Source organism: Pseudopipra pipra, chromosome 7 (assembly GCF_036250125.1).
Source record: "Pseudopipra pipra isolate bDixPip1 chromosome 7, bDixPip1.hap1, whole genome shotgun sequence".
Lineage (NCBI taxonomy): Eukaryota > Metazoa > Chordata > Aves > Passeriformes > Pipridae > Pseudopipra > Pseudopipra pipra.
The window spans coordinates 3,709,071-3,730,502 of record NC_087555.1 but is presented as its reverse complement, the minus strand read 5'-3'; the positions used below and the strand labels follow the sequence as shown (position 1 = coordinate 3,730,502).

Sequence of the window (21,432 nt, the reverse complement as noted above, 5' to 3'; positions counted from 1 at the left end):
AGGGTTGTGGTTTTGTGTTTCTTTTAATTTGTTCTGTTTGCTAGAGAGTGACAGAAAGAGAATAAAGAGTTTCCTGGCCCTCTGGATGTGGCCAAATGGGCAAAGGACCTCAAAAATGTGGCGAGTCAGTCCTTTAGCTATTTCTCCCGCATTTCCTCTGTCAGAAGCACAGATAGGAACTGTTTTAACAAGCTTTTTCCCCCAAGAAATGGAGTGTTTTCTTTTTTCTTCATAAGTGCCATTCAGAAGCAGCTGGGAGAGGATAAGTCGAATTAATTGACAGGCTTATTCCTACCCATCAGCAACCTGCCTGTTCCCTGCAGCGCAGGCTGGATTTGTTATTAGTTGAGGAGGAAGAGCCTGCTTTGGGATATGAAGTTCCTTAGCACTGACTAAATCATTTTGGCTGCCCAAATCACTGGGTGGTTTCCTTGCAGGGGAGGTTGTTTGATGGCAGATATTTCTGCTCAAAGGATGCACAGTTGATGTTGCAGTTCTGAAAGCAAACGGAAGAGTTAATTAGAGCCAGAATGTCATCGGGGTTTTGCTGATGACAGGAGCTGAGACCTGCACGGAGAGAGCACATTAATGTCTAGACTGCTGCCAAATCCTGCCTTCCCCACTTAACTCTTATGGAAATGGTTGGGATTTGGGTGTTTGAATGCTTGTCGATATCTGGGAGAACAGCTAGGGGCTGGGTGAGGTTGGAGGAAATGAAACTTCAGCCATTTTCCAGCTCTGGACTTCTTTTGTCTCAGTTAATTTTATTTTTGTATTAAAACCCATGTGGTTTGTGCTGTCCAAATGGAACAGGACTAAATGCTGGAGTATTATCCTGGAGGACTTTCCTGCCTCCAAGTGGGTTGCTCTGTGTCACTGTTGAATTTACAGCATAACCCGGAGGCACTTTTTAGAGAAGACAGTGCTTCATCTTTTTGAAATATGAAAAGTTCAATGAAAAGTCATGATTCTTAACATATTTCACTCTTAACATTCCAATTGGGATAGTGTGGAAACAAACGGAAAGCTCAAATCCACATAGGAAGCTTCTGGAATGTCCTATACCTGTTGAAGGAGTGGTACCTGTGTTAACTAAGACTCCAAAAAAATCCAGAAGGACTTTTGGAGCTTGTAAGTGTGGTGGTTTTCTTTTTTTTTTGTTTTGTTTTGTTTGTTTGTTTGTTTTTTGGTGTTTTTGTTTTGCTGTTTTTGTTTGTTTGTTTGTTTGTTTTTTGTTTAAACTCCATATTTTTTCTTTTTAGCCAACTCTGGTTGCCAGGAGTGAACAGGAGGGGAAGAGGGAAGTGGGGCTGTGAGTGCTCAGGATGTGAAGGGAATCATCGACCTCTGAGTGCAAGCACTGACCCAGCCTTTTTGCATCTTAGCATCGGAGAGACAAATTTACCTTTTTTTTTTTTCTAATACATTTCTCAGGCTCAAGAAATGAGGACAATGAAATTCTGGCATGGGAAGCTGTCATGAAGGAGAATTACCTTGTCAAAATCAATACCAAAGCAAATGATTCATCAGAAGAGTACGTCTGCCCTTCTTTGTCTTCCTTCTCTTAATTTTCTGTTGAATATTTCTAGTGAAAGCAAGTTTTCAGCAGCTCTAAATGTTTACAAACTAATGAGTAAGTAAATAAACTCATTAGTAAATAAGTAAATAAGTAAATGTGCTTTTTATTTTTAATTTTTTAAGTGAAATGGTGGCTTTTTTTATGTGCTGCAGAGAAGAAAATGTCTTCCTGTGGTGTTTTGAGATCTCATTGTGGAAAGCAGTGCTATTGCTGACTATTCTTGTAACATTAGAAGTTCAGGTTGGGTATTAGGAAGAATTTCTTCACTGAAAGGGTTGTCCAGCCCTGGCACAGCTGCCCAGAGCACTGGTGGAGTCCCCATCCCTGGGGGGATATAAAAGCCATGTGGATGTGGCACTTAGGGACATGGTCTGATGGTGGCCTTGGCAGTGCTGGGTTAAGGATTGACCTCGATGATCTTTTCCAACCTAAATAATTCTGTGATACAGTTAGCAGAGAATATTTAGCATTACACCTGGAATATCAAACATTCCCACAGCATTAATCTGTATGGAGATCTGTGCTTAGTAGCATGAGTAGGAAAGACCTCTGGGGAGAGGAGTATGCTCTTTGCAATGATGGTATTGGAAGTCTGGGGTCTTGGACTGTGCTGGTGACTGCCAGCTCGTGACACACTATCTTTGGGATCTGTCTCAGTGTTTTCAGAGTAATAGTCTAAGAGGAAAAAAAAAAACCATAAATAAAGCTAGAAAACAGAACAGTAACCTGCTCTGTGTGATGGCTTAACTTGGTTGCTAACTTCCAGCAGCTTGAGTATTTCCCTAAATCAAATGGCAGGGAAGAGCTGATCAGAATGAGCAAGACAGACCAGACTCTTCCGTGCCCCTGCACATGGACATTGCTGTCCACAGATAAGTGTTTAAGTTAAGACTACCCAGAGGTAACCCAGCATTGCATAAGAAGCCAAACAAATGCCCAAAAAGTAGCTTTTGTATTGGAAGCAGAAGTGTCTTGAGAAGGAAAATGGAACAGCATCCTATTAATAGTAGTTCATATTTTAGTTCATTTACTTGTCATAAAAGCAATGTCAATCACTTGCAGCTCCACCTCCTTGGGAGGATGGAGCACTGGGGGGGAGTGTGGTGGTTAGCAAAGGTTTCTCTTAATACCTGCACTCAGCCTTTTCCTCTGTGTTCTCCTTCTGCTTTCAGGATGGTGCATCGATTTAGACAACTGGATGCAAAGGTACTTGTGCTTCAAATTGCTCTGGGAAGTGTGATTGTCTCTGGTAAAGCAGGTGATGGGCCACTGTTTTGCCAGTCTGTTTTGGCCTGGGAATGAGGATGGATTTAAGGAACACAGAGAATAACAAAAGAAGCAATGGCTTATGAAAGGATACACTTGGCAGTGCATCTAATCATGACTACAAAGAAAGTTTATAGTGATTAAGTAATTAAGTGTCCCCTTCCCAAACATGTCTGTCAGATTTAGCTTCTAGTGCTGAAGGCATGAAGTAATTAAGCAATGTAAAGCTACCAGTCTACTAGAGAGCACATCATTATCAGAATTGTCATACAGGTGTAATTTTTATGACCGTGATACTGAAAAGACCTTCCCAAGGGGTATTTTCTGAGGCTTGATTGAATTGTGTATGTGACCTCTGAAGCAGGGAGTTGCTGTAGCATGCAGAACAGACTTCTTAGAAGTCCAAGCGGAAAAAGACCCACATAATACTTCAAAATAAATCTTTTGATTGCTGTCAGATAATTTAGACTGCAAAATAATAGCTTGCTTTCCAGACTGAAATGGAAATGGTGAGTGAGCCTGTGGCTAGTGATGCTCTTCTTGAAACTGAAAGGAGATGTGATAACCTTAATTCTCTACTGAAAAGTAATATCCATATTGTGCTTCTGTTCTTGTTAACCAGCTGAAATACATCTGCATCAGGGCTCACTGCATTAATTGCCCTGATGAAGACTCTAATGGAAAGTGTCCTTTCAAGCACTGTTGCATTTAGTGTAACATTTGGAGAGGCAATTTCTTGTTACTCACATGACTCATGAGCATTGCTTTCTTTGAGCTAGATTGACTTCACATAAATAACCTTTTTTTTTCTTTTCTTTTTTTGTGGAGCTCTCTGATTTGAAAGGCCTTCTGAAAGAGATTTCTAGCAAAATCAAATGAATGCAGCTGAAATCCAAGAGCAGCTACCTGAGCAGAGTAAGCCCTCTTGAAATCCATTCTTTGGCTTGAATAAGTTCTATAAGTGTTTGTAATGTCAAAGGGGTGTGCCTCTGGAAGAAGAGTTAGTATTATTTATTGATGCTTGTATTTGTATTGTCTAATATTAGAAAAGGAATATGAGCCAAATTCTCTTCCTCATTTCTGTTTCTTTAAGCCCATGCAGTCCCACCCCCTGCCATGGGCAGGGACACCTTCCAGTAGCCCAGGTTGCTCCGAGCCCTGTCCAACCTGGCCTTGGACACTTCCAGGGATGGGGCAGCCCCAACTTCTCTGGGCAACCTGGGCCAGGGCCTCCCCACCCTGCCAGAGAAGATTGGCCTGTACAGGTGCTTTGCCTGCAGGTGTTTCTTTAGCTGTCACTTCTGATAATTAGTCTCTGCTTCTCCACCAAGACACCGTGTGCTGGATGGGGGCTGCAATGAGCTCTTTGAGCCCGAGTGCTGCACAAGGCATCCAGTTATCAGAGCTGATGTCAGGAGGAGGAAAGCAAAGCACTGAGGTGGGCTGGGGGCTCTGCTCTGACGTTCCTTCTGTTGCTCACACAGGTACCAGTTCCCGAAGAGTGATTTCTCTGAGCTGGCAGTAACCACCAAGCAGGAGGGAACTGCTCCACCAGAGCGGCAGTGTCTTGGCAGGAGTCACTACGATTTTCTTGCTATTTTTACTTTTTTTGACAAAACAGCCCTCTGTGCTTGTTGCAAGGTGATGGTAAAGCATGGGATGACTGTTTATGTACTTGCAGGACTCCCATGTTACCCAAACTCTCCTTTTTCTCATCTTCCCCCAAGTCCGGTGGCAGCAATTAGTCCTTGTCAGCTGCTGTTACAAAGCACTCCTAATTCTGAGAGTTCTGCTGCTGTTGCCAAAATCACTTTGCTTTTCCATTTCACTCAAAGGGGCCTGTTCTTGGGTTTCCTTTAGCCACTAATTGCTTGTCATAAGGAATCAATGTCCCTTCCCATTCCTCTGTGTCATAGCCAGATGTAGGTTGTTCTTTGCATGCTCTGTCTGTCAGACCTGCTGAGGTCTGCAATACTGACGTGCCAGAATACAGTGCATTTTAGCATCATCCCCCTGTGGAAAGCCTTTGGTCCAACCCTGTATCCACCTTTTGAGCTGTACATGAACACTGTGGAGTTCTCCCTGCTCTCCCTGGACTGTGCAGCAGTGTAGAAGCTCAGCTATTACAACCCTATACGGCAGAGACTTTTATTCATCTACGAAGTGTTTCCAAAGGCCTGGCTTGTTTGGGAATTTGTATCCTGGGAGCCTTGCAATTCATTTGACTTTAGCAAGCATCTGTTTGCTGATGTTTGCATTTGGAGATGGAGAAGAGCTTGTGGGCGAGCTTTTGATATTGTGCTGCTTCATGTGGGGAGATGGCTCTTTGTGCTTTCTGTCTAAAGGAGCAGCTGAATTTTGTCTCATTTTGTGCAGTATAGCTGGGTGCACAACCACCTCAAGGCACTTCAAATGGCTTTTATTTTCCTGGCAAAGCATTGTATCCATCTTCATTCCCAGTGTCTAGGAATCATAGAATTACAGAATGCCCAGAATTGGAGGCTATCCACAAGGACCATCCAGTCCAACTCCTGGCCCTGCCCAGGGCACCCCAACAATCTCATCCCGTCCCTGGGAGTGTTGTCCAAACATTCCTTGAGCTGTGGTAGCTTTGGGGCTGTGCCCACTGCCCTGGGGAGACTGTTCAGTGCCCCAGCACGCTCTGGGGGAAGAACCTTTTCCTGAGATCCATCGTAAACCTGCCCTGACACAGCTCCAGCCTTTCCCTCGGGTCCTGTCCCTGCTCACAGAGAGCAGAGATCAGAGCTGTCCCTCCACTTCCCAGCGAGGAAGCTGCAGACCCTGGTGACGTCTGACTTCAGTCTCCTCTTCCCCAGGCTGAACAAGCCAGTTGGCCTCAACTGTTCCTCATACTGCTTCCCCTCTTGTCCTTTTCCTCATCTTCGGGGCCCTTCTTTGGATGCTCTCTAATAGCTTTGTATCCTTAGGATATTTATATCCTCGTTGTATTATCAGAAAGGTTACTGCTCTTCCCTTCCTGCATCTCATGACCTAACTGTACTGTGCCGTGCATTACACGATCCTGAGGCAGACAGCACTACCAATAGCCGTGTTACTTGTTTCCATGTGATAATATCGGTGTTTTCCTGCTAAAAAGTTTCCAAAGGGCCAGGCTTTCATTGTCTCCCATGGCAGTTAGCGCCCATCATAAATTCTTGAGATAAGTTTCCTTTCTAGAAATTATTTTTCCCGCATCAGTCGTATACCTTGGATGTGAAGATTGTGCTTTCAGTTCATTGCTTTCTTCTATAAAACGTGCTGTGTATTTGCCCAACTCAGCCCTGCGGCATCCCTGGGCAGGATGGAGTGTGGCCAGGCTGGCCCAGTGTGGTGGGAAGGGAAGCACTTCTTGGGGGAAACTGGGCAGGTTGCTCTCTCTCTAGGCAGCTCTCCAACTGCCCCTCCAGGACAGACCGTGGGACTTGATAAGTGAAAGGGAGTCGTTAAATACTGTACATTGAAAAAGCTGCTAAATCGTGTATGCTCCCAGTTAAGCCTGGATTTCTTAGTATGGACAAGTTTTTCCTTTGAAGTTCTAATTTTTAATATTTTAATACAGTAACACTTCAATAGAAAATAGTTAATAAAGAACTAATGTAGAGATATTTTAGGCCAAAGTCATGTACACTTCTAATGTAATAAGTACCTTGCATTTTTGCTTAACTTGCTGAGAATTTTTTAACTTTTCCATAAGAGATACGCAAGTAAAGACAGACTGGAAAAAGAACTTCTGCAAGTAGATAGGATACATCTCTTCAACTGACAAGTACGCAATCAGCATTGGACATTCAAGGTTGGGAAATAATTCATTGAAGATGAAAAGGATACATCATACAAAGGATTTTTATGGACCAGAAACAAAGGACTTAGAAAGGTGGGATTTAACATGAATGTGCAATGACCTTTGCAAATATAACATATAATTTTGGTTTTGTAATTCCATGGGAAGCATTTATGGAGGATTATCCCCAATACTTCTCCAGTGCTGTCAATAAAAAGAAAAGCTGCTGAACATTGATCAACTTGTGTGTCGAGTGAGCTTCTCTAAATCCTCTGGCCCTGGAATTAGTGAGTGTGTGTTAATAAGAGTGTGCATATACAGGGATGCCTGTGGTCAGTTGTGTGTTTGTTGCGAATTCAGACTGTTCGATGTGTATTAAACGTTTGTTTGCAGCCACCCTCGGTACTGTGTCCATGAAGGGATTAAGCAGTAGGGCCGATGGGTTTTCGCCCCGGAGGAAGCACCAGAGTTGTCTGAAGGAAAATGAAGTTAAGTTCAATCTTCTTACCGAAAGTGTATATAAAGTACATTAAACATCTCATTAAACTATGCATTGTAAAGTTTTATCTAGTTCTTTCCAGCTGTCCCCTGGAAAAGTCTGAAATTATTGGCTGTTTAAGCAGATATGAGGTCTTAATGCAACTATAATCATTGTCTTTTTGAAGGTGAAGTACAATTTGGACAGTGCAAATTAACCATGTCTCTCTGCTGCTAACTTTAAAAGGCCCCAAGTATGTCAGATTGTCGAGACAAATAGTAACTTCTGTGCAGGGTAGGTGTGCTTTGCTTGTATTTTGTGTATTATATCAGCATTTATAAGAAGTAGCTTTTGGTGAAGGAAAATGCTTAGTTTGAGAACAGCTTTGCGTTAATACGAGTTTTGCTTTTCAGTGGTCAGGCTGTGTAGTCGTGCATCTTCTACAAGTGCCTGTTGGCTTTTGAGTTATTATTACAGAGACAAGTTTCTTCTGCTTTCTACAGGCCAGGATCCTGTTCAGACTATTCTTGTTTTTGCAGAGAGAAAGAAAAGAGGATGACCCTTTTGTGATGGTATTAGAAAAGGAGGAGAGACTGGCTCCGGGGACGTTGCTGCAGGAGCAGGTGCAAAGAGTGGTGCAGGCAGAGGTGAAGAACAGGGGCTGAGAATGAGAGAGAGGAGGGGCTTTCAGGGGGAAATGTGGACAGGGATTGGAGGTATCACTTCCAAATTTTTGGCTACAGTGGAATGTTCGTTTTTAAGATGTGTAAGAGAGAATTGTTTGCTTGACTTGCCAGAAGGCTGCAGCTGAGGCCGTGAAGAGGGGAAGGTGGCAAGTTGAAGGGCAGAAAGAATATCTATGACTTTTCTATTTTTATTACTGGTGCTGGCTGTCATGCAGGGCAGAAGAGGGGAGAGCTGTACTTTATTGGCCATTTACTAATCCTCTCTCTGGTACAGATAAGTGCTTTTTGAAATATCCTTATTTGCTTGGGTTGCTTTTGCAACACTGTGGGAACTTCCATTCCTTGAGATCTTTTATACCTTAAAAGAATTATTATATCATTAGCCCTTAACAGAAAAGTGTTTGAAAACCAAACAATGCCCAATTCTTTTTTTTTTTTTCTCTCTGTTTAGTGTTTCTTTTTTGCAATTCACTCTCAGTGGACCCTGTTAAGACAAAAGAGTTGCCGATTTGGAATGGGAAGCAAACTTCCAGATATGTTACATTCTCAGGTCATGCCAATTAACCTGGGGAGTTTGCAACTTGCTTTAAACTACTTGTGTAGAGCAATGAAAAGTAACGTGCATTCCTGATTTCTTGAATTTAGGATTATTAAATGCCAGATTCTTCTGTGCTTTCTCAGCAAAGATGTTATTGTGCTGCAGGTCATCACTTCCATGGAAAAATCATTCCTGGAAGGAGCAACAACTTCTGCCTGCTGACAGCTGCCGAGCACGGCCACCAATTGCTCCAGCTGCTGCTCCCGACAGCCCCCTGCAAGAGCGCAGACATCAGTGCCCGTTGGCTTTGGCTGCCCTGGGGCAGAGAAGTGCCCCGGGGACACAGCTGTGTGGGGCAGGAGACAGGCACCGGCCCTGCCAGGACTGGGGGCGGTGGCAGGTCTCCTTGGGCGAGGACTTGCCAGAGCTGCTGATTTTGGTGCAGCCCTGGGCAATGGGGTGGGAGCAGCATTGGTGCCCTTGCCCTCACATTCCTTCTGTGAGTCACAGCCCCGTGTTCGGGAGGGCCACCAGCCGGCACTTCTCCCAAGGAGCCCGTGCCAGCTCGTGTGGAGGCCCCGTGGCCTTTCCCGCTGCGGCTGCCTCGGCAGCCGAGGGGGCTCCTTCTGCTGCCGTGGGCAGGCACAGCAGGGGAGGGTTTGCTTAGTTTTTCAGCTGTGCCTAAAGTTCGTGTCCAGCTGTCTCGGATGCTTTGGAGAACAGACTCCTTCCGACCTGAGGCAGGTTGGCCGGGCTGGGGGAGTTCCCAGGGCACGTGGCAGGGTGTCACAGGGCCCTTTGTGACACGGTGGGATGGCACGGGGCAGGGTGTCACAGGGCCCTTTGTGACACGTGAGGACATAGCACTGGTGGTGAGGTGGCAACGCCTCAGTGCTCCTCGGAGCGTGCGACGGGACGGACGGGACAGAGCGGTGCTGTGCGGAGCCCCCGTGCAGCCAACTCGTTCCTTGCTAACCCGGAGCGTTTTGGTGGTGTTTGTGGTGCGAGCGTCCTCGAGGCCAGACCGCGGGACTTGGCGACACGGAGCTTTTGCGAGGTGTCCCCAATCCCTGCGGCATCTGCCCTTGAGGCCGCACTGCAGGACTTGTGTTTCGTAGGCTTTTCTGCCTTTCAGGTGCCCTCGAGGCCAGACCGCAGGACTTGTTGACCCGGAGCTTTGGCGAGGAGTCTCCAGGCCCTGCGGCAGGTGCCCTTGAGGCCACTCTCTGGGGCTTCGTGCCCCGGAGCTTTTCCCTGGCGTCTCCAATCCCTGCAGCAGGTGCCCTCGAGGCCCGACTGTAGGATGGCAGAGAGACGCTTCAGTGTGACCAGGCTGCTGAGGAGGAAGAAAAAGAAGGAAGACCCTGGGCCTGCCCCAGCACAGCAGCCTGAGGAGGTGGAGCAGTTCCAGCCCCTGCAGGAGGGTGAGTGGTACAGCTGGGCCACACGGCTGGTGGCTGCAGCCAGATGGGCCTCTTGCCATCCCATCTCCTGTGGACATGGCCAGGGAAAGGGAGGGGGAAGGAGGGCTCGGGGCTGATCCCCCGGCCGTTCCATGCACTGGGCATGCCGGGGCTGGCCCTGCCTGTGGAGCACAGGGCTGGGCCGTGTTCTCCGGCCTGTCCCACACTCCCTCAGCTCTGAATGCGCTCACTCTTTGCCAGATCCAGGCCAGGACCGGACACAGGAGCAGGACCGTGCCCGTGGCCGCTTCTGCAGGGCAGCACAGGTACCTGCAGCCACGGCCTCCTGGGCTGGGCCTGCTGTCCCTGCTCAGCCTGGCACCGCTGTTGGAGCTCTCCAGGGCACATCCCTCTCTTCCCTGCTCTCTGTTCTTCTGCAGGCCTTTCTGAAATTCGTGGGTGTTCGGCGTGGACAGTACAGGATCACACCAGCCGAGGTCACGGCACAGCCTGACCCCACGCCGAGTGAGCTCAAGGCACACCCTGAAGTCGGCACCGTATTGACTGACGGCACAGCAAACTGTGACAGCGTGGTGACCGACAACGGGACAAAATCCAACACCGCCCTGCCTGAGCTCACCACAGAGGCTGACGGTGCAATGACTGAGGGCATCGCAGACACTGAGAGCACACCCGTTCAGTGCCTGCCTGATGCTCTCAGTCTGGAGGTCCTTGATGAAGGAGTTATCTCTGTGGAAGTAAGCAGCCTGTGGGCAGTGATTGTGTGGGCCTTCAAGCTGGGTGTGCTGGTCCCCCTCAGCCTTTTGAGGCCAGCACAGTGTGGTGGGAAGGGAAACACTTCTCTGGGGAAAGTGAGCAATTGCTCCCTCTGGCAGCTCTCCAACTGCCCCATGTCCCCTCCAGGCCAGACTGTGGGACTTGATGATCCAGAGCATTCCCAAAGCTCCTTTGTTGCAGGTGCCTTCAAGGTATTTCTTAGGTGACCCAGAGCTCTTCTGTGCCACATCTCCTGCAGGTAGCCGTGGAGCAAGAGAGAGGCATGGAGCAGAGACCCCGCAGGGTGCCCAAGCTGACATGGGTGAAGAAGGAGGAGGAAAGCCCTGGAGTACCCCCGGCACAGCACCCTGAGGAGGTGGAGCAGTTCCAGCCCCTGCAGGAGGGTGAGTGGCAGAGTTGGGCCACAGGGCTGGTGGCTGCAGCCAGATGGGCCTCATCTCATCCCATCTCCTGTGGACATGGCCAGGGAATAGGAGGCGGTAAGATGGGCCAGGGCTGATCCCCCGGCAGCTCCATGCACTGGTCATGCCGGGGCTGGCCCTGCCTGTGGAGCGCAGGGCTGGGCCGTGTTCTGCGGCCTGTCCCGCAGCCCCTCAGCTCTGACCGCGCTCGCTCTTTGCCACATCCAGGACGGGACCGGACACAGGAGCAGGACCGTGCCCGGGGCCGCTTCCGCAGAGCTGATCAGGTACCTGCAGCCACGGCCTCCTGGGCTGGGCCTGCTGTCCCTGCTCCACCTGGCACCACTGTCAGAGCTCACCATGGCACATCCCTCTCTTCCTACCTTTCTCCTGCAGAGGGTGCGGAAATCCAAGCCCGTTCAGCGTAGAAAGGCCAGGACCTCACCAACCAAGGTCATCGCACAGCCTGGCCCCAACCTGACAAAGTTCAAGGGCAAGGCTGACACCCCAGAGACTGAGGACATCGCAGACACTGACACAACACCCTTTCAGTGCCTGCCTGATGATCCCAGTGTGGATGTTCCCGAGGAGGGAGTTGCCTCTGCTCAAGTAAGCAGCCTGTGGGCAGGGACTGTGTGGGCCCTCAAGCTCTGTCTGCTGGGCCCCTCAGCCTTTGAGGCCGCCACAGTGTGGTGGGAAGGGAAGCACTTCTTGGGGAAAGTCGGCAGGTTTCTCCTTCTGCAACTCTCCAACTGCGCCATGTCCCCTCCAGGCCAGACTGTGGGACTTGATGACCCAGAGCATTCTTAAGTCTCCTCTGTTGCAAGAGCCTTCAAGGCACTTCTGCAGGACATGGTGACCCAGAGTTTTCCATGCCATGTCTCCTGCAGGTAGCCTTGAAGCCCAACAGAGGCATGGAGCAGAGACCTCCTAGCATGCCCAAGGTGACCTTGGTGAAGAAGGAGGAGGAAGGCCCTGTGGCTACACCAGCAGAGCACCCTGAGGTGGTGGAGCAGTTCCAGCCCCTGCAGGAGGGTGAGTGGCAGAGCTGGGCCACAGGGCTGGTGGCTGCAGCCAGATGGGCCTCTTCCCATCCCATCTCCTGTGGACATGCCCAGGAAAGGGGAGGGGGGAAGAAGGCCCAGGGCTGATCCATGCACTGGGCATGCTGGGGCTGGCCCTGCCTGTGGAGCGCAGGGCTGGGCCGTGTTCTCCGGCCTGTCCCGCAGCCCCTCAGCTCTGACCACGCTCGCTCTTTGCCAGATCCAGGATGGGACCGGACACAGGAACAGGACTGTGCCCATGGCCGCTTCTGCAGAGCTGATGAGGTACCTGCAGCCACGGCCTCCTGGGCTGGGCCTGCTGTCCCTGCTCAGCCTGGTACCTCTGTCAGAGCTCACGATGGCATATCCCTCTCTTCCCTGCCCTTCATTCTCCTGCAGAGAATGCGGAAATCCAAGCCTGTTGGGTGTAGAAAGGCCAGTGCCTTACCAACGAAGGTCATGGCACAGCCTGACGCTGACCCAGCTGTGCTCAAGGCCAAGGCTGACCCCCGAAGGACTGAGGGCATCGCAGACACTGACACAACACCCGCTCAGTGCCTGTCCGATGATCCCAGTGTGGAATTTCTTGCTGAGGGACTCGTCTCTGCTCAAGTAAGCAACCTGTGGGCAGAGATTGTGTGGGCCCTCAAGCTGGGTCTGATGGGCCCCTTCATCCTCCATCCTTGAGGGCAACACAGTGTGGTGGGAAGGGAAACACTTCTCGGGGGAAAGTGGGCAAGTTGCTCCCTCTGGCAGTTCTTGAACTGCCCCATGTCCCCTCCAGGCCAGACTGTGGGATTTGATGACCCAGAGCATTCCCAAGACTCCTTTGTTGCACCTGCCTTCAAGGTACTTCTTAGGTGACCCAGAGCTTTTCTGTGCCACCTCTCCTGCAGGTCGCCATAAAACCAGAGAGAGGCATGGAGCAGAGACCCCCCAGGGTGCCCAAGCTGGCCTGGGTGAAGAAGGAGGAGGAAAGCTCTGGAGTACCCCTGGCACAGCACCCTGAGGAGGTGGAGCAGTTCCAGCCCCTGCAGGAAGGTGAGTGGCAAAGCTGGGCCACAGGGCTGGTGGCTGCAGCCAGATGGGCCTCTTGCCATCCCATTTCCTGTGGACATGGCCAGGGAAAGGGAGGGGGGAAGAGGGCCCGGTACTGTTCCCCCGGCAGCTCCATGCACTGGGCATCCCAGGGCTGGCCATGCCTGTGGAGCACAGGACTGGGCCGTGTTCTCCGGCCTGTCCCGCAGCCCCTCAGCTCTGACCACGCTCGCTCTTTGCCAGATCCAGGACGGGACTGGACACAGGAGCAGGACCGTGCCCGTAGACGCTTCCACAGAGCTGATCAGGTACCTGCAGCCACGGCCTCCTGGGCTGGGCCTGCTGTCCCTACTCAGCCTGGCACCACTGTCAGAGCTCACCATGGCACATCCCTCTCTTCCCTGCCCTTTGTTCTCTTGCAGAGAGAGCAGAAATCCATTCCAGTTCAACGAAGAAAGGCCAGGACCTCACCAACCAAGGCCATGGCACAGCCTGGGCCCAGCCCAAATGAGCTGAAGACCAAGGCTGATGGTGCAATGTCTGAGGGCATCGCAGACACTGACAGGACACCCGTTCAGTGCCTGCCCAATGCTCCCAGTCCGGCCTTTCTTGATGAGGGAGCTGTCTCTGCTCAAGTAAGCAGCCTGTGGGCAGGGACTGTGTGGGCCCTCAAGCTCTGTCTGCTGGGCCCCTCAGCCTTTGAGGCCGCCACAGTGTGGTGGGAAGGGAAGCACTTCTTGGGGAAAGTCGGCAGGTTTCTCCTTCTGCAACTCTCCAACTGCCCCGTGTCCTCTACAGGCCAGACTGTGGGACTTGATGACCCAGAGCATTCTTAAGTCTCCTCTGTTGCAAGAGCCTTCAAGGCACTTCTGCTGGACATGGTGACCCAGAGCTCTTCTGTTCCACCTCTCCTGCAGGTAGCCTTGAAGCCCAACAGCGACATGGAGCAGAGACCCCCCAGGGTGCCCAAGCTGGCATGGGTGGAAAAGGAGGAGGAGGAAAGCCCTGTGGCTACCCCAGCAGAGCACCCTGAGAAGGTGGAGCAGTTCCAGCCCCTGCAGGAGGGTGAGTGGCAGAGCTGGGCCACAGGGCTGGTGGCTGCACCTGACCAGGTCTCCTCCCATCCCATGTCCTATGGACATGTCCTGGGAAAGGGAAGGGGGAAGAGGGCCCAGGGCTGATCCATGCACTGGGCATCCTGGGGCTGGCCCTGCCTGTGGAGCGCAAGGCTGGGCCGTGTTCTCCGACCTGTCCCGCAGCCCCTCAGCTCTGACCGCTCTCGCTCTTTGCCAGATCCAGGATGGGACCAGAACCCTGATCAGGACCATGCCCGTGGCCGCTTCCACAGAGCTGATCAGGTACCTGCAGCCACGACCTCCTGGGCTGGGCCTGCTGTCCCTGTTCAGCCTGGCACCACTGTCGGAGCTCACCAGGGCACATCCCTCTCTTCCCTGCCCTTTGTTGTCCTGCAGAGAGTGCGGAAATCCAAGCCTGTTTGGCATAGAAAGGCCCGGATGTCACCAACCAAGGCCACGGCACAGCCTGAGCCCAGCCCAACTGTGCTCAAGACCAAGGCTGATGCCCCAGGGACTGAGGGCATCGCAGATACTGACATCACACCCATTCAGCATCTGCCCAATGCTCCCAGTCTGGCCTTTCTTGACGAAGGAGTTGTCTTTAGTCAAGTAAGCAGCCTTCGAGAAGGGATTTTGTGGCCCTCAAGCTGGGCTTGCTGGTCCCCTTCAGCCTTTGAGGCCAGCACACTGTGGTGGGAAAGGAAGCACTTCCTGGGGAAAGTGGGCGAGTTGCTCCCTCTGGCAGTTCTTGAACTGCCCCATGTCCCCTCCAGGCCAGACTGTGGGACTTGATGACCCAGAGCATTCCCAAGGTTCCTCTGTTGCAGGTACCTTCAGGGTACTTTTTAGGTGACCCAAAGCTTTTCTGTGCCACCTCTCCTGCAGGTCGCCATAAAGCCCAACAGAGGCATGGAGCGGAGACCCCCCAGGGTTCCCAAGCTGGCCTGGGTGAAGAAGGAGGAAGAAAGCTCTGGAGTACCCCCGGCACAGCACCCTGAGGAGGTGGAGCAGTTCCAGCCCCTGCAAGAGGGTGAGTGGCAGAGCTGGGCCCCAGGGCTGGTGGCTGCAGCCAGATGGGCCTCATCTCATCCCATCTCCTGTGGACATGCCCAGGAAAGGGGAGGGGGGAAGAAGGGGCTGATCTATGCACTGGGCATGCCGGTGCTGGCCCTGCCTGTGGAGCGCAGGGCTGGGCTGTGTTCTCCGGCCTGTCCCGCAGCCCCTCAGCTCTGACCACGCTCGCTCTTTACCAGATCCAGGCCGGGACCGGACACAGGACCGTGCCCGTGGCCGCTTCCGCAGAGCTGATCAGGTACCTGCAGCCACGGCCTCCTGGGCTGGGCCTGCTGTCCCTGCTCCACCTGGCACTGCTGTTGGAGCTGTCCATGGCACATCCCTCTCTTCCCTGCCCTTCGTTCTCCTGCAGAGGGTGCGGAAAGCCAAGCCCATTCGGTGTAGAAAGGCCAGGACCTCACCAACCAAGGCCATGGCACAGCCTGAGCCCATTCCAACTGAGCTCAAGGCCAAGGCTCACAGTCCAACGACTGAGGGCATCGCAGACACTGACAGGACACCCATTCAGAGCCTGCCCGATGTTCCCAGTTTGGCCTTTCTTGATGAGGAAGTTGTCTCTGCTCAAGTAAGCAGCCTGTGGGCAGGGACTGTGTGGGCCCTCAAGCTGGGTCTGCTGGGCCCCTTAGCCTTTGAGGCCAGCACAGTGTGGTGGGAAGGGAAGCACTTTTTGGGGGAAGGTGGGGAATTGCTCCCTCTGGCAGCTTGCCAACTCTCTCCTGCGTCCCCTCCAGGTGCCAGCTGTGGTGAGGTCCATCCACTGGTGGCTGACTGCCAATGTGTCTGCTGGGCACGTGCTGGATAACACCCTTCTAGCACTGACCCAGGCACACCCCGCGGATGTCGCCATCAGCCTCCTGCGCTGTGCCCCCTCATGTGACAGGTACGGGCCCCACCTGCCTTGAGGGCTCACCAGCCTTTAGAGCCCATCATCCCCTGCCCCTAAAAGCACAGTGGCTCTGTCACCCGGCCCCTGCAGCTGCCCAGGTCAGGGCGCTGTGCTCGAGAGCCCCCTGACACAGAGCTCTGACTCCACAGAGCTGCTGCAGTCATGTGGAGGACCATCGCCTCATCGGGAACGACCCTGGAGAAGGTGCTGCCAACGCTGCTCTCTGTGATGGAGGACTGGCCATGGCACAGCACCCGCACCTCCGATGGGGACAACACCAATGTCTTTGCCCTGGCTGTGAGTTTCTGGAACCTTTGCTTGCCCCCAGGTTGCCTCTCTGGCAGCTCTCCATCCTCCCCCAGCACGGCATCTCCCTGCCCATCTCCCTGCAGGCACTGGGCTGGAAATGTGGGCAAGCAGCAGGTTCAGGGGCACCAGGCCGGGTGCTCCCCTCGAGTCTCCCCTGGCAGGGGGAGCCCTCCCATGCTCGGGCCCTGCCACATGGAAGTCTGGGCACTGAGCGCTGTGTCCGGGTGGTTTGTCTTTTGCAGGCAACTCTGGCATTGTGGACGATTGTCCAGGAGCCCCAGTGCCCAGGGCCATTGATGGAGTATTCCCCCCATCTCCTCGTGGCTCTGCTCTTCCAAGTTTTCATCACCACAGAGCAGATGTCCGAGGAGGTCGACAGCTTCTGGAGGGGATGCCGGGAGGAACACGACCTTCCCACTGACCCCAACAGGTGCTCCATCCCAGTCCTCCCCTCCCTCCCATGCCCTTGGGGTGGCCCAGGGCTCCCAGCATGACCTGGGCTTTGCTCTGCACACAGGTTTGCAGTGCTGAGCATGAAGGCCCTGCTCTGCTGCCTGCACTGTGAGGATGTGGTGCGTTCAGTGGAGCACAATCGTGGCTGGGCGAGGCTCCTCAATGCTCGCAGCCGCCGCTATGCAGTGGCTCTGCTGGCCAGGTGAGACCCCCTTGTCCCTGCTGTCCCTGTCCTTTCTGCTTGTCCTTTCTGCCTCCCAGAGTGCCCTCGATCCCTCCTGGGTTGGTGGGAAAAGACCAGGGCCCTGTGAGTCTGTCCTGGGAGAGGTTTGCCCACCGGGCTCGGGGTCAGTGGTGCCTTTTTCCCCCTGTCAGGGAGATGCGCCGTGTTTCCAGCCCCTTGTGTTCCCGCATCACACTCCACCTGCTGGAGCTGCTGAGCAGGGAGGAGCCGTGCTGGGACCTCCCTGCTATGGCATTCCTTGTGGAGGTGAGCCTGATGGCGAATGCTGCCTCACCAAGCTGCCTCCACCTCTCTGGCCTCTTGGAGGGCCCAGCCCTGTGCGGGTCTGGGCTCCTGCCGGCCGGGCACCCCATCACTGCTCCCTGCCTTTCAGGTCCTGGACTGCCTGGACACCAGAGAATGCGGTGACAGAGTCCTGGAGATCCTCTCAAGGAACCTGGGGAGCACAGACAAAAAGTGGCGTCAGCTGGGGCTCAGAGTCCTCATAGCGCTCAGCCAGGATCCCGTGATGGTGAGAAGGGGCAGTTGGCTGAAGCTGTGCTGGAATCCTGGGGATGGGGAGTGCAGTCACTTGGGCTTGGCTGGGCTTCAGGAGCTGTGGCAGCTGCTCCCAGCTCTGCTGCCTCCCTGTTCAGCTGCCCGAGTCCCTCGGCACAGGCCCCGCGGCAGCACGTGGGGCTGCCCCGCCGGAGCGGGGCTGGGGCTGCAGCCATTCATGGCTTCACAGCACAGCCGTGTGTTCCTCACAGGACAAGAGCATCTGGAGCCTGTCGGACAGCCTGGTGCAGCTCCTGGGGGATGAGGACAGAGATACGGTTTGGATGACCCTCTCTGTGCTCGACAATGTGCTCTGGAGCATTGTCTGGACACAGCTGCAGAAGAGGGTGCACAGCAAAGACCCTCTAATATCCACCCCCACCGGCCTGCAGTTGGCTGAGGCGCTCCGGCCACTCTTTGACCACGTAAGAGCTTCGCCCCCCCTACAAGCTCTGGGTACTGCTGGGAAACTTTGTGCCCTGTGGATTTTCAGGTCTGTGCCTAGTGGGGCCTGGAGAAGCTGGTGCTGAGGTCTTTTCCTCTTTCTTTTCACCAGGATGACAGCAGTGTGCGGGAGGGCTCTATGGTCATCTTCACACGTGTGATGAAACTGATAGAGAGAGCGGGAAAGAGACCCCTGAAGCCACACGTGTGCCTGAGCCTGCTCCCGCTCTACTTCCACCGGCACGATGAGAACCCGGTCGTGAAAAAGGTGAGGACTCGTGGGCTCTGGTGTCCCATGGGAGGGGGCTGGGCTGCCTCTTGGCCTGGCACATTGTGGGCTCTGGGCTCCAGCCTCCTCCTGGCCTTGGCCCAGGGACACGGGTCCCGTGCCCTGGGCTGCGGTGCCATGTCCTGGTCTCTGTTGCTCTGCAGGCCTCTCGGAAAGCACTGCTGGCTGTGACCAGGTTCCTGAAAAGGAGGGATCTTGGGCGCCTGGTTAACACAGAGGAGCCATGGAGTTTCGGCGAGTGCTTGGTAAGGACGACCCCAAAGCCGCAGTCCCCGGTGCCCAGAGTGCGGGGCCGGCACTGTGCCCCTGCCCACTGCTGCAGCCGCCCGCGGGACAGCAGCCTGCGCCCCACCCGCTACTGCCTTGCTGGGGCGTGCGGGCTCCTCTGCAGGCTGCTCTGCCCCCGAGCCAGGGTGCCGCTGGAGCCCCGGTCCAGCTGGGCTGTGGGGCAGGGCGGCCCCGCGGCTGCCGGGGAGCAGCCAGCCCTCTGCTCCCTCCAAAGCCGGCCCCAGCGGCTGCTGCCCGCGCCTCAGGGCTGTGCGGGCAGGGGAGGCCAGTGCTGGGCGCAGGCAGCGCCCGGCCAAGGGGCAGAGCCCCAGCCAACCCTTCCACTCTCTGCAGCTGAAAAAGGACCGGAGCAGAGTGGCCAAGTACGTGCACCAGGCCCTGCCGTACCTGTGGAGCCCACAGCAGCCCCTGCGAGAGGCAGCCGTCAAGTTCATGGGTGAGCCACAAGGTCCCTCCCCGCCCCGCTGCAGCTCGGCCCCAGCCCCGGCTGCTGCCGCGGCAGCAGGATGCGGCCCAGGGATGTGCTGGGGAGCCCCGAGTGCCCTGGTGGCTGCCGCCCTGTGCCAGCCCAGCCCTGGGGAGTCCCGAGGCGGGAAGGCCCCGGGCTCAGCCCTGCCAGGGCAGGAGGGTGCGTGGCCGGGCCGGCAGCGCCGCCGGGGGGGAGCTGTGCCGCTGGGGCCCTGACAGGGTCTGTGTTCCCAGGGATCGCCGGCAGGTACCTGAGGGGACAGTACAAAGAGCTGCAGCTCATCATCGATGGTGAGTGAGGGCAGTGGGGCTGGTGAGGGGAGCACAGAGCCTGGGCAGGGAGCTGCAATCCTGCCCTGGCTGCGCAGGGCTCTGCTCCCTGCCTGGACAAGGGGCAGTGCGGGCAGAGCAGAGAGAGATTTCAGGGGCACAGGGGGTATTGGTGGCCAGCACCTTCTGGCTGATCCCATTGGGCCTCGCTCCCTCCTGGCAACAGCAAGAGCTGGGTGGGATGGCCCTAGCAGGAGGGGCTCCTCGGGTCCCCACCGATCCAGACTCTGACCTTGTCTCTGTTCCTCTCTGTTCCAGCCCTTCAGGCCATGACAGATGACAGCAGCCCCACTGTCTCCAAGCTGACGCTTGAAACCATCTCCTTTGTTGGAGCTGTACAGAGAGCTCCCTACCCCAGGTTCCAGCAGCTCCAAGACCAGCTCTGCAGGGCATGGAGTACCCGGCCTTCTGTGTGGGGCTGTGTGTGCCTGTGCTGCTGTAGCTGTGCAGAGAGTTGATGCAGGCAACTCTGTCTGTTGGGGCCACCTGAGCCTGTGGGGAAGACGCCTCTTCTCCGCAAGCCCTTCCTATATTCCTAGCATAGGAATATTAAATAAATCTTGTCATCCACAGAGGCCCAGGAGCTTTTTTTGGGTGCCGGCCAGGGGCAGGGGCACGGGCACAGGCAGGGCCGAGGGCCAGCCCGGGCCCCTGCGGCTGCCCAGCCCACAGGGCTGTGTCCCAGAGCCTGCTGAGCCGGAGCTCTGGGCCCACAGAGCTGCTGCCAGCACGGGGAGGGCGCGGGGCTCCTCGGGCGGGCCGTGCAGTCACTGCCACCCAAGCCACAGACAAGAGCAGCAGGCTGTGCACAGGAGCAGCAGCAGCCACAACGCCTGGGCCTCCTCAGCCAGGCACCCACAGGCAGCAGGCACATGGAAGGAAGAAAAACAGTTTCAAAGATGGCCAGAGCAGTTGAAAGAGATGCTCAGAGAGACAGTGATGGCAGAACACCTGCCAGGAACTGAAACATTGTGATGCTGGACATAGAAAGACAGTTAGACCAGGAAGGCAGTTTTAATATTGTTAGTGCCTGTGTTAAAATGGTTGTACCCTGTTTTTTTCAAGTTTTATTGTATTTTCCCCCTCATGTTTAATCCCCATTTTCCTATTGGTCCAAGTTTGCTGCATTGCAGCTGTTTCCCTCATTGGGCCTTGCTCATCCCATGTTCTCTCCTTCCTTCACCAGTTGTTATCACCCCTGTCAGTCCCATGCTCCTCCCTGTTTTCCAGAACCTTCCCTACCTACCCCTTAAATAGAGCTACCCCCCCCCCCCAATAAATTGCGATAGCTCTGAGCTAATCACCACTCTGCTGGAACCTCTTGAGTTTGTCACGTCGTTCTTTCCACAATTGACTGAGGCACCCACACTGGCCAGCATGCCAAAAGCGGGCATGCTGTGGGCACAACTGCACCGGCTTTGGCCAAAGGCTTCAGGAAAAGGGGCCACGAGGCCTTTCTATTGACTGCCCGGCCTCACAGCAACACTTGGCAGCTTCAGGGGCAGCCTGTCGTCCTGACTGACTTCCATGGCCGTGCCTGAAGGCAGACTCCCCTTCCACGCTCAGGTGTCCCAAGGCCCTGGGGCCATCCTTAGAGACTGCCATGGCACAGGAGCCTTGGGGTGCAGCTGCTCAACCTCTCCTCCAGGCAGGCACCTTAAAAACACAGGAGGCATGGGCTTCTGAACTCGAAATGTAGGCCTTTCTGGAGTGGAAGGAAGAAGCAGAAGAAGCTGAAACAGGGCCTCCTAGGGTGATGTTCAGGGATGGAGGCAAGTCCTTTGGCGTCTGCTGCAAAGATGGCCCCGTTTATGAGCAAAGAGGAGAAAGAAGGCAGAACCAGCAACAACCAAACCTAGTCAGTGGAAGCAGGCTTGATATGTAATGTGGTTAATGAGGCTTTTCTCCCTCAGCAGTGAAATCTACTGAGAACTTATTTTAATGGTAGAGCTGTAAGTGTGTGTTCTGTAGATGTACAGTGACACAATCAGTGCCGCTGAAA

At 54.1% G+C, this 21,432-nt stretch overlaps 2 protein-coding genes across 5 annotated transcripts in view; both read left to right on the top strand.

Annotated features, from left to right (window-relative positions):
• Positions 1 to 6,884, top strand: part of TRPM8 (transient receptor potential cation channel subfamily M member 8) — a 70,436-nt gene extending 63,552 nt beyond the window's left edge. For 3 of the 4 annotated variants that reach the window (XM_064660271.1, XM_064660269.1, XM_064660268.1), the window contains exons 23-26: positions 1,435 to 1,534; positions 2,752 to 2,785; positions 3,674 to 3,760; positions 4,330 to 6,884. In XM_064660271.1, coding sequence (XP_064516341.1) covers positions 1,435 to 1,534; positions 2,752 to 2,785; positions 3,674 to 3,724 — 185 coding nt within the window. In that variant the 3' untranslated portion in view covers positions 3,725 to 3,760; positions 4,330 to 6,884. Of the gene's footprint in view, positions 1 to 1,434; positions 1,535 to 2,751; positions 2,786 to 3,673; positions 3,761 to 4,329 lie in introns of those variants that run through there. The other variant, XR_010431815.1, reaches the window with a different exon arrangement.
• Positions 6,885 to 8,943: 2,059 nt separating this feature from the next.
• On the top strand, positions 8,944 to 20,000 carry LOC135416926 (uncharacterized). Its single transcript, XM_064660267.1, has 30 exons — positions 8,944 to 9,773; positions 10,014 to 10,078; positions 10,193 to 10,510; positions 10,789 to 10,933; positions 11,180 to 11,238; positions 11,348 to 11,560; positions 11,842 to 11,986; positions 12,215 to 12,279; positions 12,394 to 12,606; positions 12,891 to 13,035; positions 13,276 to 13,340; positions 13,455 to 13,667; positions 13,950 to 14,097; positions 14,326 to 14,390; positions 14,505 to 14,717; positions 14,994 to 15,138; positions 15,362 to 15,420; positions 15,535 to 15,747; positions 15,914 to 16,062; positions 16,218 to 16,365; positions 16,620 to 16,807; positions 16,895 to 17,032; positions 17,206 to 17,320; positions 17,448 to 17,585; positions 17,824 to 18,036; positions 18,168 to 18,323; positions 18,488 to 18,589; positions 18,966 to 19,068; positions 19,335 to 19,391; positions 19,689 to 20,000. Exons 1-30 carry the CDS (start codon positions 9,653 to 9,655, stop codon positions 19,886 to 19,888), a joined length of 4,317 nt encoding a protein of 1,438 aa, XP_064516337.1. The 5' UTR covers positions 8,944 to 9,652; the 3' UTR covers positions 19,889 to 20,000.
• Positions 20,001 to 21,432: the final 1,432 nt, after the last annotated feature.

What these genes read in the sequence shown, in the direction of transcription:
- LOC135416926 (XM_064660267.1), top strand. Translation starts at nt 9,653, where the DNA reads ATGGCAGAGAGACGCTTCAGTGTGACCAGGCTGCTGAGGAGGAAGAAA. An exon ending in GTTCCAGCCCCTGCAGGAAG is followed by an intron (nt 13,036 to 13,275) that starts GTGAGTGGCAAA and finishes GCTCTTTGCCAG; the next exon opens with ATCCAGGACGGGACTGGACA. An exon ending in GTTCCAGCCCCTGCAAGAGG is followed by an intron (nt 15,139 to 15,361) that starts GTGAGTGGCAGA and finishes GCTCTTTACCAG; the next exon opens with ATCCAGGCCGGGACCGGACA.